Here is a 23021-nt window from a genome sequence, read left to right on the forward strand (position 1 = left end):
ATTATTATTGTTATTATTATTATTATTATGTAAACAAATGGGCCAGTTATGGAAAAAAACCGTGACCATGACATTTTATAATGTTCATCGCCAGGGCCCAATTCCAGAAAGCCTGTAAGCACAAAAACTTGCTACGCACAGAAATGTACTGCTTGGCAGAATCAGCTTCCCAGCCAAATTTACATTAAGTCTGCATTAAAGCCATTGGACCCTTTCGGTTCAGAAAAAAAAAATAAAAGTTCACAGATTTACAAATAACTTACAGGGTTTACAGAAGACAATGGTGAAAGACTTCTCTTGAAATATTATTCCATGAAATGCTTTACTTTTTGAGAAAACAGCAAAACAATATAAATTCTCGTTAACGAGAATTACGGGTTTATTTTAAACACATGCCATGACACGGCGAAACGCGCGGAAAAACAAGGGTGGGTTTTTCCATTGTTTTCTCCCGACTCCGATGACCGATTGAGCCTTAATTTTCACAGGTTTGTTATTTAATATAGAAGTTGTGGTACACAAAGTGTGGGCCTTGGACAACACTGTTTACCGAAAGGGTCCAATGGCTTTAAGTCTGGCATTTGACTGACTACATTTTTGCTTCAAGCAGTAATTTTCTGCTTAAAGGGAAGGTACGCTATTGGTAATTGTCAAAGACCAGTCTTCTCACTTGGTGCATCTCAACATGTATGCATAAAATAACAAACCTGTGAAAATTTGAGCTCAATTGGTCATCGGAGTTGGGAGAAAACGATGAAAGTAAAAAGACCCTTGTTGGAGGAATTTGTGTGCTTTCAGATAGGAATAAAAGACTTCTAGCTAGAAGCCTTTTATTATTTTAGTGAGAAATCACCTCTATTTCAAAATCTATGCTACTTCAGAGGGAGCCGTTTTTTCACAATGTTTTATACTATCAACAGCTCTCAAATGTGCATTACCAAGTCAGTTTTTAGGTTAATATTTGTTTTGAGTAACTACCAAACGTGTACCTTCCCTTGTAGCACCTATTTACCATTCTGTAATTAATTATCGTTTCCCTGGAGTTTTAGTGAATGCCTCTTTTTACAATTTTATTGGGTCACAGCTCGTCTGTTTGTACAATCTCTTTGCAGTTTTAAATTGTGCATACTCCTATTGTATATTTTATAACTTTCCATTGTATATTGTTAATTTCTTTAATTGCTTGTCATTGTTCGCTTGATTTTGAACTTATTTTTATATCTTGTTGTTTTTGCTGATTATCTAAATTTTTAATGTTTCTCTGTATTAGCGCCATGGAGCATTGTTTTCGATGGATATGGCGCTATATAAATTTTTACTATTATTATTATTATTATTATTATTAACAGCTTTATAAAATTGGGCCCACAAAGTAATAACCTCCTTGCTGAAGAAAAACATGGCTCTAGCTTCAAAGAGTTGAGTCATTCTACCTAAAAGTACACAATGCTAAATCAGCGAAAGTAAAACATTTACAAAACCACTCCCCCTTCTGTAACGTGAAATGTTACGAGGGCAACGCTTTTGTTGAAATCTGCCCCATTTCCCTATGGCATACATGGCATAATGTTATAAACGCACGTTCTAACCTCGCTACGTGTTTTTCTACACAATACGGGACATCCTTTCACCATGGGGTGATTTCCCTTGTGCGGAAAATTACTAAACATTAATATTTCAAATTATAATATTTTAGAGAATGTAGTGAGTGATGCTCATGCCTGTTTTCTTTTTAATTGGGATTCTCAGTGATATGTATTGCATAAAGTGGCATAACTCTGGGGGGTGGCTTCGGTGTCATTATTTAATGGAAAATTTGCAGAAAATGTTAAATTTGGTTTTTGAAAGTATGTGATATAGATATATGAAAGTATGTGTTCACACGATTCAATGTTTTGCTAACCTTTGGCCGTCCATGCCAACCAGTGTATGACTTTTTGTCAACAATAGAAAGGTCTTATAATAATGGCTGAGGGTTTTATGTGGCTGTGGTCATGTCAAGTAACGGGCCTAGTTTCATCGCTCTGCTTACTGCCGACTTCAGCGCTTACGATCACCATTCTCTGCTTGCTTAACTATGTATAAACTCTGTTTGTGCACGTGGAACACATCTCTGCTTAGCCTCACGATAATAGCATCGAATACAGTCCTCTCTTTACAACTTTGTTTTTTAATCCTCAAGAGTATAATTATTTCTTTATTGCGACCGACAAATTGCGGCCTCAAGAGTACATTTCTTTATTGCGACTGACAAATTCCCATTGACAATAAATGCTGAAGATCAGATCTGATGCTTTGTACTACCTCTAGAGAGATCCAGAAGCCATGTTTAATCTCTCCTGGGATGCCCCGGGGATCTCTAGTCAAACTGACAATGACGCATTGCTGTGTCACAGACAGATCACAATCTTTTCGGACAGGGAGTATTGCAAACAGTTAAATTGACATTTTATACCGTGGGCAACTCTATGGTTATTCAAGTAACACTCGATCACTAAAGATATATAACAAACATTGATTTGCTGAATGATTGTCTTGACTTGTTACTCTAAACAAGAATTACCCATGGAGCTACCGCAAAGCTCACCTATTTGACTTTATAAGTCGCAATACTCAATTGGTAACTTAAAAGACAGTGGACACTATTGGTAATTGTCAAAGACCAGTCTTCTCAGTTGGTGTATCTCAACATATGCATAAAATAACAAACCTGTGAAAATTTGAACTCAAACTGGTCGTCGATGTTGCGAGACAGTAATGAAAGAAAAAACACCCTTGTCACAGGAAGTTGTGTGCTTTCAGATTCTTGATTTCAATACCTCAAAATTTAATTCTGTGGTCTCGAAAACAAATTCGTGGAAAACTACTTCTTTCTCAAAAACTATGTTACTTCAGAGGGATCCGTTTCTCACAATGTTTTATACTATCAACAGCTACCCATTAGTGTCCACTGCCTTAAAAAATTAAGCATATTTTAAATTGTTGCGGTACCTGATGCTAAAAAAAAACAGACAATCTCAGTGGTCGAGTTGGTAAGGCACTGCTCTAGAATTACATAGGTCGTGGCATGGGTTCGAATCCCAACCGAGTATACTAGTATATGCCTGTGATCTTTTTCTCAGAACTCAGGAATACATGTATACTAAGTTAACAGTGCTAACAGACATCGATGTATAAGGTTAAAATTTTCTCAGTTTCAAATTTTGGGAGAAAAAAACGATATAAGTTTCCATAACGCATTACTTCAAAACCTAACTTTTCACAAAACAAAGCATTTACTAACCATTATACAAAAAAACACACCCCCCTGACCTGAGAAAGATCTCAAACTACACAAAAAAACACTTGTTAATAAATATTAAGAGGATGTGTGAGCAACAGGCAACGCCATTGCCTCTCTGAGCTCAATAGAGGGCTCATCCTCAGACAACGAGCCACACCAACTGCAAAGGCTGCTTACTTATCCCGTGAGGCATGTGAGGCAGGAGATGTTGTCCCCATGGATATTGGGTCCCACCATTAAGGCAAACTGTGTCCAAACTCCTTCTGATAACGAGATCTTTGAAATCCTCCTCCTCAAACCTACATGTATGTTAATTCCCCATATGGGGGACAGGATCGCTGGCGGACAGATTTCCCTCGGAAAACAGACACCGACACCAGAGTTATAAAGCTGACTCATCACAAGAGGGGGCAATTCCAATAAGACTTGACTGAGTACAATGATGAATAATAGTAAACTACAGCAAGTTCAGAGGATAAGTATTGTTAAAATGCCTTCAGTTAAAGGCAGTGGACACTGTTGGTAATTACTCTAGTAATATTTTTAATATTGTATTAACATATTTACTTGTACATATATTTGACGAGTAATGGGGAGAGGTTGATGGTATAAAACATTGTGAGAAACGGCTCCCTCTGAAGTGCCATAGTTTTCGAGAAAGAAATAATTTTCCACGAATTTGATTTTGAGACCTCAGATTTAGAACTTGAGGTCTCGAAATTAACCATCTAAACGCACACAACTTTGTGTGACAAGGGTTATTTTTTCTTTCATAATTATCTCGCAATTTCGATGACCGATTGAGCTCACATTTTCACAGGTTTGTTATTTCATGTACATGTATATGTTGAGATACACCAACTGTGAAGGCTAGTCTTTGACAATTACCAATAGTGTCCACTGCCTTTAAAGGCAGTCCTTCCTCCCTGCAGATGATCTAAATCTGAGTTAAAAAGGCCCCTAGTCGACAAAGCATCCTATTGGAAACATCACAACAACTTTTTTAGAGAAGACAATAAAGAAGTTTCAGTTTAACACGTTGGAGGAAAACACCTTTGTGGAAAACCCTCGCAGTCAGGTAAGGACTTTATCGGGGTCCACAGAGGTGAAAATGTATGAAAAGAAACTACTCAGCCAACCTGACTGCCAGATCACATAATTGTTTTGGACAAATACAGTGTTCTATTCTGGAGGATAAACATCCTACATGTCCTTTGGGTGTATAAAAAAGGTCATTAATCCAAGTGAGGGAGAAACAGATTTCTGTTTTGCATGCCTTTATTTCTCCATCTTTGGAAGGCAACAAGTACAGAAAAACAAATTCATTACAAGGTATAAACGGGTACCTGCGTGGGTAGAGGGCGATATTGTGTTTAAAAAAGCATTCTGAGCCCCAGGGCAACCCATGCTGTTTACTCCCAAGGGAGATGAGAAAGATTAAAGGAATCAATTGGCCAAATTTATGGAGAGACATCAGCCAGACACAACAAATTAATTTTCCCGCTCAGGGTAAAACATAGAAAGGAAGAAGCGAGAGGATTTAGACTTGACTGGACTTTGCTAAATCTAATAATTTTTGTTTTTAAATTTGTCTTTTAAATTGCTGAATATAGTTTGATCTAAAAAAAAACCAGACCCTTGCCTTTGAAGGGTTTGGGTAGTTTTTGTACGGCACAAAACACAACAGCCACAGATTTACACCAACTTACATGGTTAAAAAAAAGATAATGATGGTAGAAGGCTTCCTCTTAAAATATTACCTATCGAGGTGCTGTTGTTTTTGAGAAATGAGTAAAGCATTTTACAAATAGTTATTTTCTTCTCAGTGAGACGGAAACTGTTTTAGGAAGAACAACGTATTAACGCGACTCTCCTAAAAACATTTTTCTTCTCAATAACTTGACGACTAATGATGCTGAAACTTCTACAGGTAAATTATTATATTACATACATCTTCATTCACAGTGAGCACGGTATGCATATCACGGCAACAAAATTGATCGATGGGCAAGAACTTGTTATTACGGGCAACAACTTTATCTACAAAAAGGTACCAAACCCTATAAATACAAAAATAAGTTTTTTATATCTTACCATTGAGCAGCCTCTGTGCTTGTTTGCGTCCAGTTGTCCCTTGTCTATTTTGCGGACTACCAGTTTCAGACTTTGATGGTATCACCCGAACACTATCCACATCACTAGTTCCACCCTCATCAGTGTCTGAACGAAAAACAATCAAAAGAGAAAAGCACTTTTAACTGTAAATACAAAATGATTTATGTAGCTTTTCCAATAAAGTTAAAGGCACTGGCGGTCACTAGTTGTAACTACTCAAAATAATTGTTAGCATGAAAACTTTAACGAGCAATAGAGAGCTGTTGATAGTATAAAACATTGTAAGAAATAGCCCCCTCTTTTGAGAGGTAATTTGTCACTCAATTATGAAAAGATTTCAGGCCTGAAGCCTTTGCTTGGCATCTGAAAGCACACACATTTGTGCAACAAGGGTGTTTTTGATTTCATTATTCTCTTCCAACTTCGATGACCAATTGAGTCCAAATAGTTGTTTTATGAATACTGTACATGTATGTTGGGATACACCAAGTGAGAAATATACTGGTCTTTGACATTTACCAAAAGTGTCCAAGGTGGATTTTTACAAAGAGTTAAGACTTAAGTCTTATCTTATTCTAGGATGTGTTGCTCATCTTAAGGACTAGCCTTTTCAATACATCCTACAATAAGACTAGTCCTAAGTTAGGACTAGTCCTAAGTTAGGACTAGTCCTAAGTTAGGACTAGTCCTAACACTTTGTGAAATCGACCCAGTGCCTTTAAACTGAAAGACTAGTCTCTTTTTTTCAGAGCCAACACTCCCACAAAAGTGATTTACACATGGTTGCACCCGCAAGTTTACTATTTATGTATAGTTCTTCCTCAGACATGTCTTGAGATTGTGTTATTTACCTTGTTGTGTATATCTCTTCTTGTCCTTTTTCTTCTGCTTAAGTACTGCTTGGAATTTCTGCTCCAGTTCCTCCATCTGCATGGGATCCGTATCGCTCCGGTCACCATATTCATCAAACACTTTCACTTCTGGACCTATAAAGGGAAAGTGTAGGTACACTTAAAATGGATGACAATAAAAACCCTTGGTCAAAAGCAGCAATCATGGGGCGTAAAGACCAGTGGAGAACCGTTGTCAGAAATCCCCTTGAAGATTTTTCGACTTGATGATGATGTGGTAAGACTAGAAAATATTAGACTAGAAATATTTCCCTAACCAGAAAAATAAGACACACACCTTGGTTCAGCCACTCTAAAAATTGCATCAATGTGGAGCATTCTTTTGTTGTTTCCTTTGTTTCTGCACAGTCTTCCTCCTGCTGGCGTTAGGAATTCTGTAATTCTATTTGCATTTAGTAAACTTCTAAAGACTCACCTTTTTCCATGTTAATTGTTTTCTCGTGCGCTATGATCTTGATGAAAAAGCGCTTTATTAATTGTAATTGTTATGTTTTGTTATCAGTTTCCAATAAACTTTGTACCCAAATTTACTTGAGGAGCACCCTACTCTCTCCTTTTTTTTGTCTTGGTCCATGACTTGTACCGAAAATGAGCACACACCTTTCTGTAATGCCTCCTGGAATTTCTGATGCACCATTCCTGTCTCCACAGACTCCAGGTCACTCTGGATAGACACCTGGTCAAAACTCTTGACCTGTACTCCGGCCACATGCTTGACCATCAAGGAGCGGAAGCGCTGCTCGTACTCCTCAGTCTGGATGGACTCCGGGTCACTCTGGACGTTATGACCACGCAACCTCTTTGGAAGTTTACTCTCTTTCGCATATTTAGGGGTGGAGTGATAATCTATAAAGAAAGGGTTTGTTTTTTATTTGAATAATGTCTGATACTATGACATGCTTATCTCATGTTACCGCTTACATTTGAATTCCTCAGACTATCGAGACAGTTGCTATGTCACATGATTAAGATCAAGCTGTTGCTTAGTTACCTAAGAAGCGGTGAACACCCATACACATTTCTGAATGAATATGTAAGGCACAATGGTACCAGGGTTTGCTCATCTGAAGGTTGCTATACAAACTATTGTCCGAACCATTAGACATAGCAAGTGTCTCTCTTGTCCGAGGAATTCAAATGTAAGCGGTACATGGTGACTTATATTCAAATCTAACACACAAATAGTTTATTGCATGAGTTAACAAGAACTCTTAAAGTACCATTCAGCAGATATATTTTGCGCTATAACTTTTTCAAATAAATATATGATGAGATATATTAACTCTTTCATCAGTGCCAAGGTCATACATGTACAATCTATTTTATGAATTCTAAAAGCCACATTATCGATGAAGTACAATCTTATTTATGTTCTCAAAAAGTGTCATCAATCAAACATCCACAACCAATAATTTACATGTTGTCACAAGAGGGCATTATCACTCAAGAAACACTATTGACCATCGACCTTATCGCAAATACCAATGCGCAAGCGTAGACTGTTGAATGAGGTGCATTGTGGGATAGATATGGATCAAATTAGGATACCAGCAAGACCACAATGCACCTAATTCCAAGCTTTACGCGGGCGCCCCGGTATTTGCGAAAAGGTCTATGTGTTGACTTTGGGATGTATGTAAAATGTACATGTACATGTACCAAGGCAACACAAATCATCAAGATACATTTTTGTATGGTTAGAAAAACTTATTGTTTATTGGTTCGAAAACCTCGGGAAAAAAATGGGAATTTTAGGTTTAAAAAGCAAATAACAAGCGGACACTGAAAGAGCTAAGTTTTGAAATGAAAATCACATTTGATTACAGCTGTTCACCACACTGGTGTTAGTTAGGCAATCATTGCTATTAAATTCCTTTTTTTGCTAAAGCTCAGTAAAAAAAATGTTTTAGCCTTCGAGAAAGACTCTGCTAGGGTCAAAACGTCAGGCCATTAACTATTTTTTGCATGAAAAAAATGTTAGCTAAAGCTGATTTGTAAAAGCTGTGTAATGATGGCTTAACAGACTAGTGATTAGAATGATTCAAAGTGCAGCGTAATATTCCTCATTTCATTTCACTTAAATTCTGGTTGTGTGAAGCCAAGGAATTTCAGAACAGCGTACTTAATCGCTGCTTAAGCCTCACCCAATCGAGAGAAGACACAGGAAGGAATTTCATTTATAGATGTAGGAGGAAAACCCCTGAGAATTATTCCAGGGAAAACCCACGCAGTCAAGTAAGGACTGAAAACTCAATCCACAAACAATGAAGTGCCCCGGTGTGCTTCAAACCGGGGTCCTAGAGGTGGAAGGCGAGGAATTTGTTGTACCACTACGCCAACCCGACCACCCAAGAAAACTATTTATCAAACAAAATTACCAAAAAGGTTAATTTCCTCTTACCAATCACCTTAGCAACCTCAAAATGACCCTCATATTCCTCAGTCTTAATTGAATCTGACCCGAGGTCACTCTCAGTGACCTCCTTGCGCAGGTACATATACTCTGGAAGACCGCTCGGTTTGGATGTCGGCACGGTAGCCGTCCGCTTCTTACGGTGTCGTGATTTACCACGCTTTCCGTGCCCGGGCACCATGAGTCGATCAGTGTCCTTCAGAGGCGGAGACGACTTCAAAGTCCCGACAGGATGTGATGGTTTCTCGACAGCTGCGTGTTTCTTTGGGGAGTGTCTTAAATTATTACTGGAAGACGATTGCGGTCGGATAATACTTGTCTGGAAGATGTGCTCAAAATCCTCCGTTGCAATGGAGTCCATGTCACAACCTCGCCCTGCCCGCCGATGCTCCTGAAAAGTTCGGCTTGTTGGTGCCGCCGATGATGACGCTGTTTTGACATTTGAGTTTCTTAATTCCTTCGATCTTTGGTGGTGATAACGACCCAGAACTTGGGTTGAGTCTGAGGAAGAACCTGCGCTTGCAGATTCCGATAATGCCATGGAAACTATTTCCTTGATTCTGGATGTGATCTCCTCACGATCACCGTCTTCTTTATCGGCAACCTGCAACTCCTGGTCACTGGTCGTCTCAGTCTGTTCCCCCCGTGGTGTTTCGTGGTGCGGACTGTGTGCGGAGTAACGCGGAGTACTGTACTGTGACGGTGCATCATGGGTAAATGAAGGATTGTGGGTATGCAGTGTGTTGGTGTCTGAATCTGTGTGCAAGTGAGAATTTAAAGCAAAAAATGGGGAAGGGGGAAGCGAGGATGTTAGCAAGCCCTTTTAAAAAAAAAACATTATTATTACAAACGCAATAGAATGTGCATAGCTCAAAATGCTTCTGTTAAGCCCGGTTCATACTTCCTGCGCATAAGTGCTTTGTGCGAAGTGAAGTTACTGCGTCACCATATGAAAAACAGCGTGTACCGGTTATTGCGTCACAAAATTCGCATCTCATTCGCAGGAAGTATGAACAGGCTTTAATGTCAGTGCAAGGCAAGGCAAATGGTGTCAAATCAGTCTCTTTAATTAAAAAAATGATTTCCTTGAAGCAATCCAAACACCCTCATAGATCAACCAGGGGCCTTTCTCAAACCCTGGCTTGGGCTCCATCTACGACTTAGGCTCTGTGCACTGCTTACAATGGCTTACGCCCATACATAGTGGAACCACAGCTCGGCCTTCCAGACCTTTACTTTTTGAAGCAGCGTTTAATTTGCATGCCGTGGTGGTTCAAACATCAGAGGAGCCTTGAACCGGAGCCCAAGCCGAGGTTTGAGAAATGCCCCTCCAATCAAGTGTTGGTACAGTGGATGTCAGTTTGCTGTACCTGCATCAAGTGGGTTAGTGGACAAAACACAATTGTACCAAGTAAATAAACCTGACTTAATGTCAGCATTTATGTTTGTCGACTTCTGTGCACACAAATGCACGCAATTTGTCCAACAGTAACATAGTGCATGAAGAATGCAAAACTGACAGCTTTAACACTGTAGCATGTACGATGTACAATGTACAAAGTCCAGTAGAGAAAAGCCAACATTTTTGTGGTTTCTCAGCAGTACAAAAAAACACATTGTTTTCTGTAAACTTTTTCTAAATCTGAAACTCTGCAAAACTTGTAGCGGATTACAATCATTACAGCTTCAAATGTTGAAAATGTTTTTTTGACAATGCAAACAAAATGCAGTTTTGCAGTTTACAATGGTATTGAAAATAAGCAACAAAACTAGTGAGAAGTTGCATGCCTGTAGTTGCAGCTAATATTTTCAACAAAATACTCAATTTTGTTCCAAAATGTCTCTTAAGTTTCCAGCTCTTATCTCTGTCTATCACATAAGTTTGTGTTGCAATTTTGTCTCTCATCTTTGCAAACAATAAACACAGCTGCTGAGAAGTTACATGCCATGCCTGTAAACATGTACTTGTAGATGCAGCAAATATTTTCAATAAATATTCTGATATTTTCAAAAATCTCTCAAATTTCCCGGGATTTTCTCTGTACATCACTGTCACATATGTGACACACTCTGTGAAATTGAGTCAGATGTTGCCCATGCATTGTTTATGTAATTAGTTTAATGTGGAAAATATCAACAACAAAATTATCAATTTTTTTGTCTTGTTTTGTATTCCTTTTTTTTAAGATCAATATTTGCATGGTAAACCTTTAGAGAACTTATTTTTAGGCAATAAAGCTATGAATACATCAAATTTGTGATCATACTTTAGTCTAATTTGTGTCCTTTTGCGCGAAATGGTAGTTTAAAACATCACTTTACTTGTTATTTGTTTTTAAAAAAATGATACTGGCTAATTTCAAACGGGAGGAACTCAGCAACGCGATACACCCCAAAGCTTAGACATATACCAAATAAATGCTGCTGGTGTGTTCTTTCCAGCCATGCATATAACTCAATTCTTTAAATTGTCAACATCTGACTCATTTTGACAGAGCGAGTCACATACATTTGCAGTTGCAATTTTGTCTCTCATCACTTTTCTTAATGTAAAACAATTTTTATTGTTGCATGTTCTTCAACCGTTTGGTGATGAATATATTTGAAATGAATTTTTTAAGTGTAAGTGATGCACAAGTCCCTCAATACAATTCATTAACAGACCAATAGACCCCCTGCAAGCTACAGCAGCAGCTTCACTTAGGTCACAGAAGACCAATCATTGGCTGAGAGTTGTGCATGAAATGTCAACATGTGCATATTACCGTTGTTTGACCTCAGCCATTGCGACCTATGCAATAAAATCTTTGGTTTGGCCAAAAGAAGAATTTCAAAGCACCAAATCATTTAGAAAAAGCATGGAAGTGAGATAGCATCAATATGGTGTTTTAACTGTTGCGGTGTATGGATAACTTGCTAATGTCAAGCAAAATGAGTCATTTGTTAACCTAAATCTAGGTGATTTCTATTATTATTTTACTCATTGGAAGAGCATAGTACATGTATGCTATTGCTTTAAAGGATTTGGGTACTTTTCGTAACACACAACACAATGTCCACAGATTTACATCAAACGTACACTGTTTGAAGATAATGATAGTAGAAAGCGTACCTGTAAGTATTAGTTGCTGTGGTGCTGTAGTTTTTGAGAAATGAGTAAAATAATGTCACAAAAATACGTCCTTACATGCTAAAATAATTGTTGTCTCATGATCATGCTGATACAAAAATTATTTTCATGACATCGTTTAACTAATTTCTCAAAAACTACAGCACCTCATCAAGTAATATTTTCAAGGAAGATTTCTACCATCATTATGTTCAAACTGATGAGTAAAGCCCGGTTCATATTTCATGCGAATGCGAATGCGAAGCAAATTTGACGTCACAACCCTCCTTTCGCAGCGACATTCGCAGGTGAGCCGAGCAGAGCTCAATTGCTGCGAATTATTCGTTGCGAATTTGTGACCTCAACATTCGCTTCGCATTCGCATTCGCATGAAGTATGAACCGGGCTTAAGTTTAATGTAAATCTGTGGACACTGTGTTTTTTGTCCTACAATAGACCCTTTAATGTTAATACTGTTAAAATCCCATGTTAAAACTTCCTTTAGACACTACCTTCATGTGATAAAACCAGAAACCACCCAGGGATGATAGAAAACGAAACAGAGTTGTTTGTTGAGTACATCGACACATTCTTTTAGTGCTTAAATTTTAGGCCCTTTTTCATGTTATATATGAGGAAGGAAGTTGCAAATATAAAATCAGATACATATTATTTAAGCATTTAAATTTGAAAAACCAAATATATTTAAAAATTTCACCCTTGTTTTTGGTTGTTTCTTCTCAATGATAGCATTTCTAACAAACGACTCAATTTGATTGAGTTCATCACATTTATGCAGCTCTTTCTGAGACCAGTCAAAGGAAATTTATGCAGAAAAATCATTTAGAAAAATCAAGGTAAAATACAGAGAATCTTTATATCCAGCTGTTTCCATTAAGAAAGCCTGTCTCCCCAAAAAGCAACTTGTATTACCTTGTAGGTTTAGCGTCTCCTCCATTCTGATCCTGATGTCCTCGGAGCAGATAGAGTCAACATCACTCAACTCCGCTATTGGTTTCCTACGGGGGTCTATAAGATAATTTCAGGAAAGTTATTCTTGTGTCCTTCCCACAGTAAATTCTTGTACTTTTTAAAGGAGCATTACAGAATTGGCAAGAAACAAAAATCGTGAAGATCACAGATTTACATAACACGGTCTAATGATGATGATAGTTGAAAACATCCCTTGAAACATTTCTGTCGTAAATGTCATATTTGATGTGAAATAAATAATCTAACTTCGCGCTTGGAGTTTTCGCTCAGGGAGCGTTTCATTCATTTTTAATTTGGCATCGATGCAATGCAAAAAATTTTATCTGTTTTTCACTATTCTCTTGTGACCCAGATAGTCGAACCATCTCAAATTTCTCTCTCAAATATTAAACAACTTCAGGCATGAAGCGCCTTTTTAGGCATCTAAAAGCACACACATTTTGTCCAACATTGGTGCTTTTCCTTTTATTTTTCTCTTGCAACTTCGACCAACTGCGTCAAAATTTTCTCACGTTAGTTATTATATGCATATGTTGGGATACACCAAGTGAGGGACAAGCCTTTGACGAATTCCAACAGTTTATATCCTGCTTGCATTGAAAGCCATTATACACTTTCGGTAAACAGTACTTTCCAAGTCCCACACTTCGTGTATCACAACTTATATATAAAATAACAAACCTGTGAAAATTTACGCTCAATCGGTCATTGGAGTCGGGAGAAAATCTTGTTTCCTAACGTTTCGCCGTGTCATGACATGTGTTTAAAATAAATCCGTAATTCTAGCTATCGAGAATTGATATTGTTTTAATGTGTTCTCGAAAAGTAAAGCATTTCATGGAATAATATTTCAATAGAAGTCTTTCATTATTACCTTCCGTAAACCCTGTAAATTGTTTGTAAATCTGTGATTTTTTTTTCTTTTTTTCTGTACCGAAAGTGTATAATGGCTTTAAGATTCAGCAAGATGTAAAATAATCGGAAGGATACATAGTGTGTAATTTGCAAACTTACCTCTTTGATTTCGTTTGTTGCTCAGCCTTTTCTTATCTCTTGAGTTTTTGGCCACTCCATTCATCTGGACTATCCCATTACCCTGGTGGGTGTGGTCCATTCTGGGTACTAGGCTAGAGTCTCTCGGAAGGCTGCTTGTTCCTAAACCGGTGTCGAACCCATTGTCATCTAGAAAAAAAGAAACAACTAAGACAATTTAACATGTTTAATAATAATAACAATCATGTTATAATTTACCCACTGCTGAACATAGGATTTGAACTGCCTCTAGCTACCGGGCAATCTCAGTGGTCTAGTTGGTAAGACACTGCTCTAGAATTGCAAGGGTCATGGGTTTGAATCCCACCCGAGTAATATGCCTTTGATTTTTTAACACAGAACTTGAGTAAGTATTTACTGTAGTATACAGAACTAAACATACATCGGTGTATTATGGAAACAAAATTAAATTAACAATAATCATATTTGAAATTTATTAACATGCATTTTAAAATGACTTGGGTAGAAAACAAAATTTAGACAAAATTGTCATCAGACATCAAATCTACGATAATAACAATGGTGGCTTCTTATAACATACATGTAGTGCTCTAAATCTGTCACTCAGTGACACTCATGCACTCTCACATTATTGTAATTAGCGATAAAGTACATGTATGAGACCTTTTCCCTTTACATATACTGTAGGGGACCTTAATAAATAATAAATAAAAAGCATTTATATCTGCCTAAAAAGACGCTCCAGGCGCTTACGTGTACATTGTAGTGGTTTACAAGGTGCAGGACAATTAAATCAAACAAGTGGAGATGGGCAGGCAACCTAGCAACATGTGTGCATGCAAAGCAATCAACTGGGCCCAATTTCATAGAGCTGCTAAGCACAAAAATTTGCTTAGCATGAAATTTCTTCCTTGATAAGAACAGGATTAGCAACAAAATTTCCATTTGTTGGATATCGCTTGTTACTGGTATTCAGCTGTTGTTTGCTTATCCTGAAAATCATGTGGAAATTTGGTTGGTAATGCTGTTTTTATCGAAGGCAAAAATTTCATGCTAAGCAAAATTGTTGTGCTAAGCAGCTCTATGAAATTGGGCCCTGGACAAGAAAAAGGGGGGCGACAAAACAGAAGATGGAGAAATGACCCAAGTTACACACAGGGGCATTGCTTGGCAACAGACAGTGCAGGATGAGATGGAGAACTGGTGAAGAGGCTTTCCTCCTGCAGTGGAGTGAAACAGGCTAGACGACAACAAGGTGCTCTGGTGCAATAGCCAACCAATCATACCAGAAAAACTTCTTAGTTTTGTCTTTCCATTGTTAAATATTCTGTCTGTCCACTAGGGAAGAACGCAAAAGCACTGAGCTTCTTTGTTCCCCTACATACTGACAGGATGTATACACAGGCCTGATACTTCACAGAGGCGACAAAGGCGATTGCCTCCATGCCCCTGGTCATTGCCTCGGTGCCCTTGAAATGCTCCAGTAGAAATTTACAATTTCCTCATATAAGGTGTCCTTTACCAAGAAGGAAATGCCTTGGTACCCTTGCCATCTCAAAAATGAAGCATACAGATACGTATGTGTACATGTATACAATTCGGTACAGCATACTATCAAATAAATTCAATGCAGACAAGTTTAACAAAAAGTTATAACACATAATACCTTGTACATATTCTGTTTGTGTGAAATAAATGTTGAAAAAAATTGCTGATTCAAAAAAATGATGTAACAGTTACCGTGTTCTTCTTCGTCAGCCGTTGTATCATCATTTGATTCCTCAGACAGACTTTCTGGCATCTGTATTTCCTGAACCAATGACTGTCGAGTTCTTGTTTGGCCAGACTGGAAGCTATGTTCACTGGCCTCACTTGTTCTGCTCTGTTGACAGGGAAAATAAAATAAAGAAATTTACTTAAAGGAACACTACAGAATTGGCAAGAAAAAAACTCGCCTATGATCTAAGGCTTTCTAATCTTCTTGATCATTAATTTGTTTAAATGTGCTTCGAGTGAACAGCTTTAAAAATTTAAGTGTGTAATTTGGAAGCTTTGTTGGCCTGCTCTCACACTTGTCTTGTCTGCTTCAATAGACCGTATTGAATAACCCCTTTGCTGCTATAAAAGTCACCATATTGTAGGTCAAACCGTGCGCGTTTAAACGCGTACATCAAAGAAGCACGCAACACGCAGCATTCCCGGTTTGATTTCTATGGCACAAGCACACACACACACGCACATGCTCGCAGACGCCATCTTGTCGGCCAAAAATTTGAGGTGACGTCATATTCATTACGGTCTTTTGTCCTTGGTCCATTTTACCATACCTTGGTTGTACCATAGTTGTACTAAATATCTGTCTGTCCATGGGTTATAGGGGGCAAAAGAAACTCACTTTAAAGGAACATTACAGAATTGGTTTTGATAAAAACAAAAGTTGCTGGCAGTGTAAGCACTTTATGTAATCCACCATACAAAACTGCCAAACCTGATGATTGGCCCTCTAGGTCACGAGAGAATAGTGAAAAACCCATTACAAATTTTGCATTGCATCGATGTCAAAACAAAAATGAATAAAACGCTCACTGAGCGATAAACTCCAAAAGCGGAATTATGTTATTTATTTCTCATCAAATATGCAATTTTTGACAGAAATATTTCAAGGGATGTTTTCTACTATCATCGTCATTAGACCGTGTAAGTTTTATGTAAATCTGTGATCTTTAAAATTTTTGTTTCTTACCAATTCTGTATCGTTCCTTTAACCAAATGGTGTCATTAATTTGCTGTTTATTATTGAATCATTATTTACTTTATTATATTTCATACCTCATTCTTAATATGTATTGCTTTAGTAATTTCTACATATTTATGCATTGAGGTAATGAGTGAGAGCATTAACATTAATTGAAATAAATGTTACTGAATGATTGAATGAAATCGGGCAGGAAGACCACCACTAAAGAAGAACTCTAGCTGACTCACCCTATTAATAATATTATGAAGCTCAGCATCAATGTTATCCAGTATCATATCCACATGGTGCATATTGATGACCCCGTGGCTCGGCTTGCTACCGTCTACCCCAGCCAGGTCCTCATCGAGAGACACTAGGGTGTCTCCTGAGTTATCCAGAGCCTCGCCTGCATAATAGTCAATAATAATAATTTCTATCAGATTACTGTTCAAAAATGAAATTATAACTTTAACCAGGGCATAAATGTGATGTGCAATTTGTTAAGGGTAGGATTACAGACCTTTTAATCCCTGAACATAGCCGACTAAAATGAAAAATGTGGAAAAGAACTTAAGAAGCAGCGTGTGGTGATCAACATTCGATCGGGTCGGTCGGTATCTGGTTTCATGCATATTCAGTAAAAACATCGCGGGTAAAAAAAACATAACTTTCCGGCATTTCTCAAATTTAAGTATAGTACTAGAAAAACGATTGAATGCCTGAGCGACCAAGAACGGCGTGAGATGTATTTTATCCTGGACAACGGGTTTCAAATGCTTAATATGTTATTGTTGCAAGTTTACACAATTACAAGGAAGTTGTCATCAGATCATTGCATAAGATGTGTTCAAAATCTTTCACCTCGCACCTCGCATTATCCAATATCCCAGATAAAAGAGAAAAAAATGCGAATGGCAAAGGAAGAAAAGAAAATACTTCCACCGGAAATAAAAACCAAAAACAACACACGCATTTGCAACTTTTCTCCCTCGGCTCTTTTTTCCTTTCCCCTTCCTCCCCTCCCCCATTATTATTTTTTCCTTTCTTCTTCTTTCCTTCCCTCTTTCTCTGTTTTTTGTTTTTCTTTTCTTTTGGGGGGACCCTCTTGGGGGGGGGGGGGAGCTCAAGCCCCCCGAGCACCCCCCCCCCCCCCCTTGGGTGCGCCGTTGACATAAAGAAGCAAAGTTTGTAAGGTTATAGGTCCCTGAGCAAGCGTGTGCATTGAGTTCACTTCACAGATTTACAAATAACTTACAGGGTTTACAGAAGGTAATTATGAAAGACTTCTCTTGAAATATTATTCCATGAAATGCTTTATTTTTTGAGAAAACATTAAACAGTTATCAATTCTTGATATCGAGAATTACAGATTTTTTTTAAACACATGTCATGACACAGCGATTGTGCAGAAACAAGGGTGGGTTTTTCCCGTTATTTTCTCCCGACTCTAATGACTGATTAAGCATAAACTTTCACAGGTTTGTTATTTTATATATTATAAGTTGTGATACACGAAGTGTGGGCCTTTGGACAATACTGTTAACCGAAAGTGTCCAATGGCTTTAAACTGTTATAGAGGGGAGCTGTCTTTTATATTATTGGGGAGTGAATTTCAGAGGTCAGGAGATGCAACCTGAAAAGCCCTTTGCCCATAAGTATTGGTGGTGGCTGGAAAAGGAGTGAGGAGATTTTGCGAGCTTGAACAAAGATTTCTAATAGGATATATGGTCATAAGGTGTGGATTAATTCTCTGAGGTATTGAGCAGCTATGTCCTGCCTTACCCTCATCCTCCACCTCGATGTTATGGTCAGCTTCCTCCGCTGACTGAACCTGACGCTGGATAAAGTTCTGCTCATTGCTGTTTTCAGCCTGGTCTAACTCCTCTCCTTCGTCATTGTCTGCTTCATCGGAACTTTCAAACTCTTCCCCCGAGGCTTCAGACTGCGATCCTGGCAGAAAGTTATACAAAAAGAATTGGATAAACATCTTACTGATTTATTCCAGTTATATTTCATGCAAAAGTATAGCCTCTTACTCATCAACACATCGCTCTCACAGCAGTTTTGTCCCATTGTGGGTGTGACCGCACACAGATTTCATTGGTAATGAAGTTCTACAAACCTGTTCCTCAAGTCACGTTTCACGAAAATGGTTGTTGATGAAAAAGATATTATTGGGTGATAAGAAAAAGGCAAGTTTGCAAACTTCACATCTGTTTTTTTTTTTACTTTTTTGTATGCTTCCAAAATTGTGTACATTATTATTTCTGGGTTAGTGACAGAACTTGCAAGCGACCCAAAATTTTGGTTGACTCGTCTGATGCTGATCGGCGAGTGAACAAAAAAGTTCGGGGGAAACCCCTGTCTACATACCTGGATTCTAGATTGATACGGTCTAGTTCCCCGCTCCAGACCGATTCATCACTCCATGAACCATTCATCTTGAGACCTGAGCCCAGAGTTTGAATCTTACCCAACCACCCATTGATTTGTTTGTTTCCTTCGAGACTCGGGAGTATACAGAGCTTACCACACATTGGTGATTGGGTAAAATTGAAATGAAACACTCTACATACCTGGATTGATCAGGTCTAGTTCCCTGCTCCAATCCGAGGCATCACTCCGTGAACCATTCATCTTAAGATTCTACCTGAGCCCAGAGTTTGAATCTTACCCAACCACCCATTGATTTGTTTCCTTCGAGACTCGGGAGTATACAGAGCTTACCACACATTGGTGATTGGGTAAAATTGAAATGAAACAGTCTACATGTACATTGTATACATACCTGGATTAATAGGGTCTAGTTCCCCGCTTCTATCCGATGCGTCACTCCATGAACCATTTATCTTAAGATTCTACCTGAGCCTAGAGTTCAAATCTTACCCAACCACCCAATAATTTGTTTCCTTCGAGACTCGGGAGTATACAGAGCTTTTTACCACACATTGGTAATGGGGTAAAATTGAAATGAAACAGTCTACATGTACATTGTATACATACCTGGATTGACGAGGTCTAGTTCCCCGCTTCGATCCGATGCGTCACTCCATGAACCATTCATCTTGAGATTCTACCTGAGCCTCTCCTCTTGTGCAATCACAACATTCTCTGTCTCATCTTACTACACAAACAAACAAAGCCAAAACAAAACTAAATGAATGTTTGTGTTGATTCTTTAATAAGTTTTGATTAAAGATTGCCTTACATCACATTAGGCCCGACGACCTATTCACACTCAAAAGCTTTTGGTCAAAATTGAATTAAAATGCACACATTTTAAACCTGTCTGTTTTTAAATAAGAAATAAAACCATTGGGGAAAAAAACCAAAAAAAAAAAACCACTTATTTGCTGAAGAAGGAAGTTTATAAGAGTTATAGCTTAATGTAAAGTCATGTTAAAGAGTTTAATGTATGTACAAATATACAAAGACATGTTTATCAGTGAATTATCGATTTGATGTCAGGTGTTCACGACAAAGTTAGTATGTCAAAGTGTGCAGACAATAATTAAAACAAAACAAGTAACTTGAAGTTTGTTGTGTAAGACGTAAACAGAATATTGAAATGGAAACTAAACACTGCCAAGACCACATAATCCTTAATCAACATACAGCACAGTTGCTCAAACAACATTGAAAATCATTATCATAAAAACAAGCCAAATCACATTTCGTGCCAGACAGCGCACCACGGTCCATACAACAAATAGAATTCCTCTCGTCTTTCCGATCGAGTAGATTACTATAGATGACGAGATCACACAGTTATTCCCTAGATACACCCCAGGCTAATATCAGAACTCAGCAGAGAGCATGAGAGTAATTAAGATTGCCCAGAGTAGATGTATTAAAGGTACTGGACAAGTTTGGTCATTGTCAAAGACCAATATCCTCACTTGGTGTATCCAAAAATGTGCATGAGTAACAAACCTGTGAACATTTTGGGCTTAATTAGTCATCGAAGTTGCAAAATTCAAAGTTGCAAGATGACCATTTTAGCCAAAAATTTCTTTTCATTGAAGAATAATAACACCCTTGTTGCACACATTTGTGAGCTTTCACTAAAAGATGCCCGAGAAAGGCTTCGCTTCTGAAGTCTTTTTTAGATTCAAAAGAAATACTTGAAGGCACTGTACAGGTTTGGTAATTGTCAAAGACCAGTGCAAGCCTGTGCAAATTTGGGCTCAATTGGTCATCCAAGTTGCGAGAAAATGATGAAAGAAAAAACACCCTTGCTTGGACAAATTTGTGTGCGTTCGGATAGGAATAAAAGACTTCTAGCTAGAAGTCTTTTATTATTTTAGTGAGAAATTACCTCTTTTTCAAAAACTAAAATACTTCAGAGGGAGTCGTTTCGCACAATGTTTTATACTATCAACAGCTCTCCCATGCTCGTTACCAAGTCAATTTTTAAGTTAATATTTGTTTTGAGTAATTACCAAACGTGTACCATTCCCTTTAAGTGACAAATTACCTCTTTCTAAAAAACTACATTACTTCAGGGGAGTCGTTTTCACAATGTTTTATACTATTAACAACTCTCCTTTGCTTGTTACCAAGCATGCTATTAATAATTTTAGATATACCAAACAAATCCAGTGCCTTTAAAGTGTGATTCTGTGTTCATGCCTGGAAGTTTTCCATTTATCTCTCCCCTGTCACTCTTTGTCTTAATCAATTTTCAAATGAGAAAGTTCCTGTTAGAGACGCTTGATTAATCTCTTTATACGGCTCAGTGCTTAGCCGTGCATGATTGAATGGGGTTAACTCCTCCAGGTTTAACATTCGCACATTAATTACAATTAAAGGCAAAGTTTAACTTCTTTTTTCTTTTAGTTTGTTCGATTTGTTTAATCCTATGATAAATGTATGTCTGTGAAAATTCAACTTTCTAAAGGTGGTAGTGTTTTTTGAGATATTGTCGAAAATCTACAGAATTGTGTCCATCCATGATGCAGGAAGAATAATCCATGATTGGAATACACTATGTACACAGAGTCAGAAAAAAGTTTCATTTAGAAATGTTTCCTCAGAATGAAATGTTTTTAAGTTTCTCTCTCTCTAATAATACTACTAAATATCGCAGTCTTATATAGCACACGTATCTATTGCAAACAAGGTACTTAATGCACTATATAATGTAAACCTATAGAAAGATAAGTTATTGCAGTGATGAATTCTGCAGACACCCAATCATTTAGCACCTTAAGGCCGGGTTAATACAAGGTGCTACGGCGCATTAAAGCAGCCGCAGCAAGGAACAACGGGGCGAACCCCTTCTATTTTCGATTAGCACACTTGGGACCAACGGCTTTACATCCCATCCGAAGCACGAAGCAATGGTTAAGTATCTTGCTTAAAGACACAAGTGTCACGACTGGAAGGATTCGAATCCACACTGTGCCGATCAGAAACACCAGAGTTTGAAATCTGTGCTTTTTCATCGCGATTCCCAAGACCACATTCCCAAAGTTACAGTTACAAGTTTGCCCACAAATTATTTCAAACAAACAAGAATTGTGTCTTCCACAAAATGAAAATTTAATCCAACACTATGCCTACCTTTAACAAGAACTCATATTCCTAGGAAGTAAAAACCTGATTTCTAAACTCTCAGAAAGCATTCCCTTCAGTGAGTTGAATACCTTATTACTTTACAAATTGATCCCAACGAAGTGGGTTATATCACGATAACATTGCTGTTTACAACTCTCATGTTGCCTGATAGGGTTTAATCAACGCTGTAATTGGTTCGATTTTCTACCTCCATGGTTCAACAGTCACCGCTTGACAGCATCAAGGGGCCAGACACATGGTTAATTAATGGGGGGACAAAGGTTCGAAAGGGGGGGGGTGAAGACATAAGGCCATTTAAAAAAAAATACCAGTTGATCGTCCAGGTTTTTCCGAAAAGAGGAGGATGAAGGAAATTTTCTTTATAATTTTGTATTTATATTAAGGGTGGGTGCCGAGTATTTTAATTCCAAACTAACCACCACCTCTTCAGTTTAAAATCACAACTAACTTTTTGTTGTTACAAGTTCTTAAAAGAGTAGTAAATTTAATGAGAAACACACAGTGACTTTTTTGGGGAAAAAGTGTAAACTCAGATAAAAACAATTTTTTTTAAACGCAGCCTAAAAAAGAATGAGGGAGGGGACGATCAACAGGTATTTTACTTTGATTGGCCTAATGTTACTTTGGATCTGTGGCAGCTCCCCCGCTGGAATCCTATTAATACTTCATGGCTGAGAGTATTATGATGTTTAACATGAGTGGATTATTCGTATCAAGGCACGGATTGGTGCTGTTTGTTCATGCATCGTTGCCCGGTAACTTGGCTACTGTTTACCTAAATCATAAAATTTGCTGGGGTTATACTGTTATAAATCAGTTCTTTTGTGGGGTGTTTATTATAGCTCTCAGTTGTTGTTGCCTTCTTA

At 37.9% G+C, this 23021-nt stretch overlaps 1 protein-coding gene across 5 annotated transcripts in view; it reads right to left on the reverse strand.

Annotated features, from left to right (window-relative positions):
• The window catches only part of LOC139939197 (uncharacterized), a 148715-nt gene that overhangs the window by 99157 nt on the left and 26537 nt on the right, over positions 1-23021 (reverse strand). For 3 of the 5 annotated variants that reach the window (XM_071934986.1, XM_071934982.1, XM_071934985.1), the window contains 10 exons: positions 19579-19699; positions 18358-18525; positions 16824-16981; positions 15579-15720; positions 13839-14006; positions 12765-12860; positions 8711-9478; positions 6910-7155; positions 6250-6384; positions 5378-5503 (listed from right to left, as the gene is read on the reverse strand). In XM_071934986.1, coding sequence (XP_071791087.1) covers positions 5378-5503; positions 6250-6384; positions 6910-7155; positions 8711-9478; positions 12765-12860; positions 13839-14006; positions 15579-15720; positions 16824-16981; positions 18358-18525; positions 19579-19639 — 2068 coding nt within the window. In that variant the 5' untranslated portion in view covers positions 19640-19699. Of the gene's footprint in view, positions 1-5377; positions 5504-6249; positions 6385-6909; positions 7156-8710; positions 9479-12764; positions 12861-13838; positions 14007-15578; positions 15721-16823; positions 16982-18357; positions 18526-19578; positions 19700-22140; positions 22268-23021 lie in introns of those variants that run through there. The other 2 variants (XM_071934984.1, XM_071934987.1) reach the window with 2 other exon arrangements.

Source organism: Asterias amurensis, chromosome 6 (genome assembly GCF_032118995.1).
Source record: "Asterias amurensis chromosome 6, ASM3211899v1".
NCBI classification, from domain to species: Eukaryota; Metazoa; Echinodermata; class Asteroidea; order Forcipulatida; family Asteriidae; genus Asterias; species Asterias amurensis.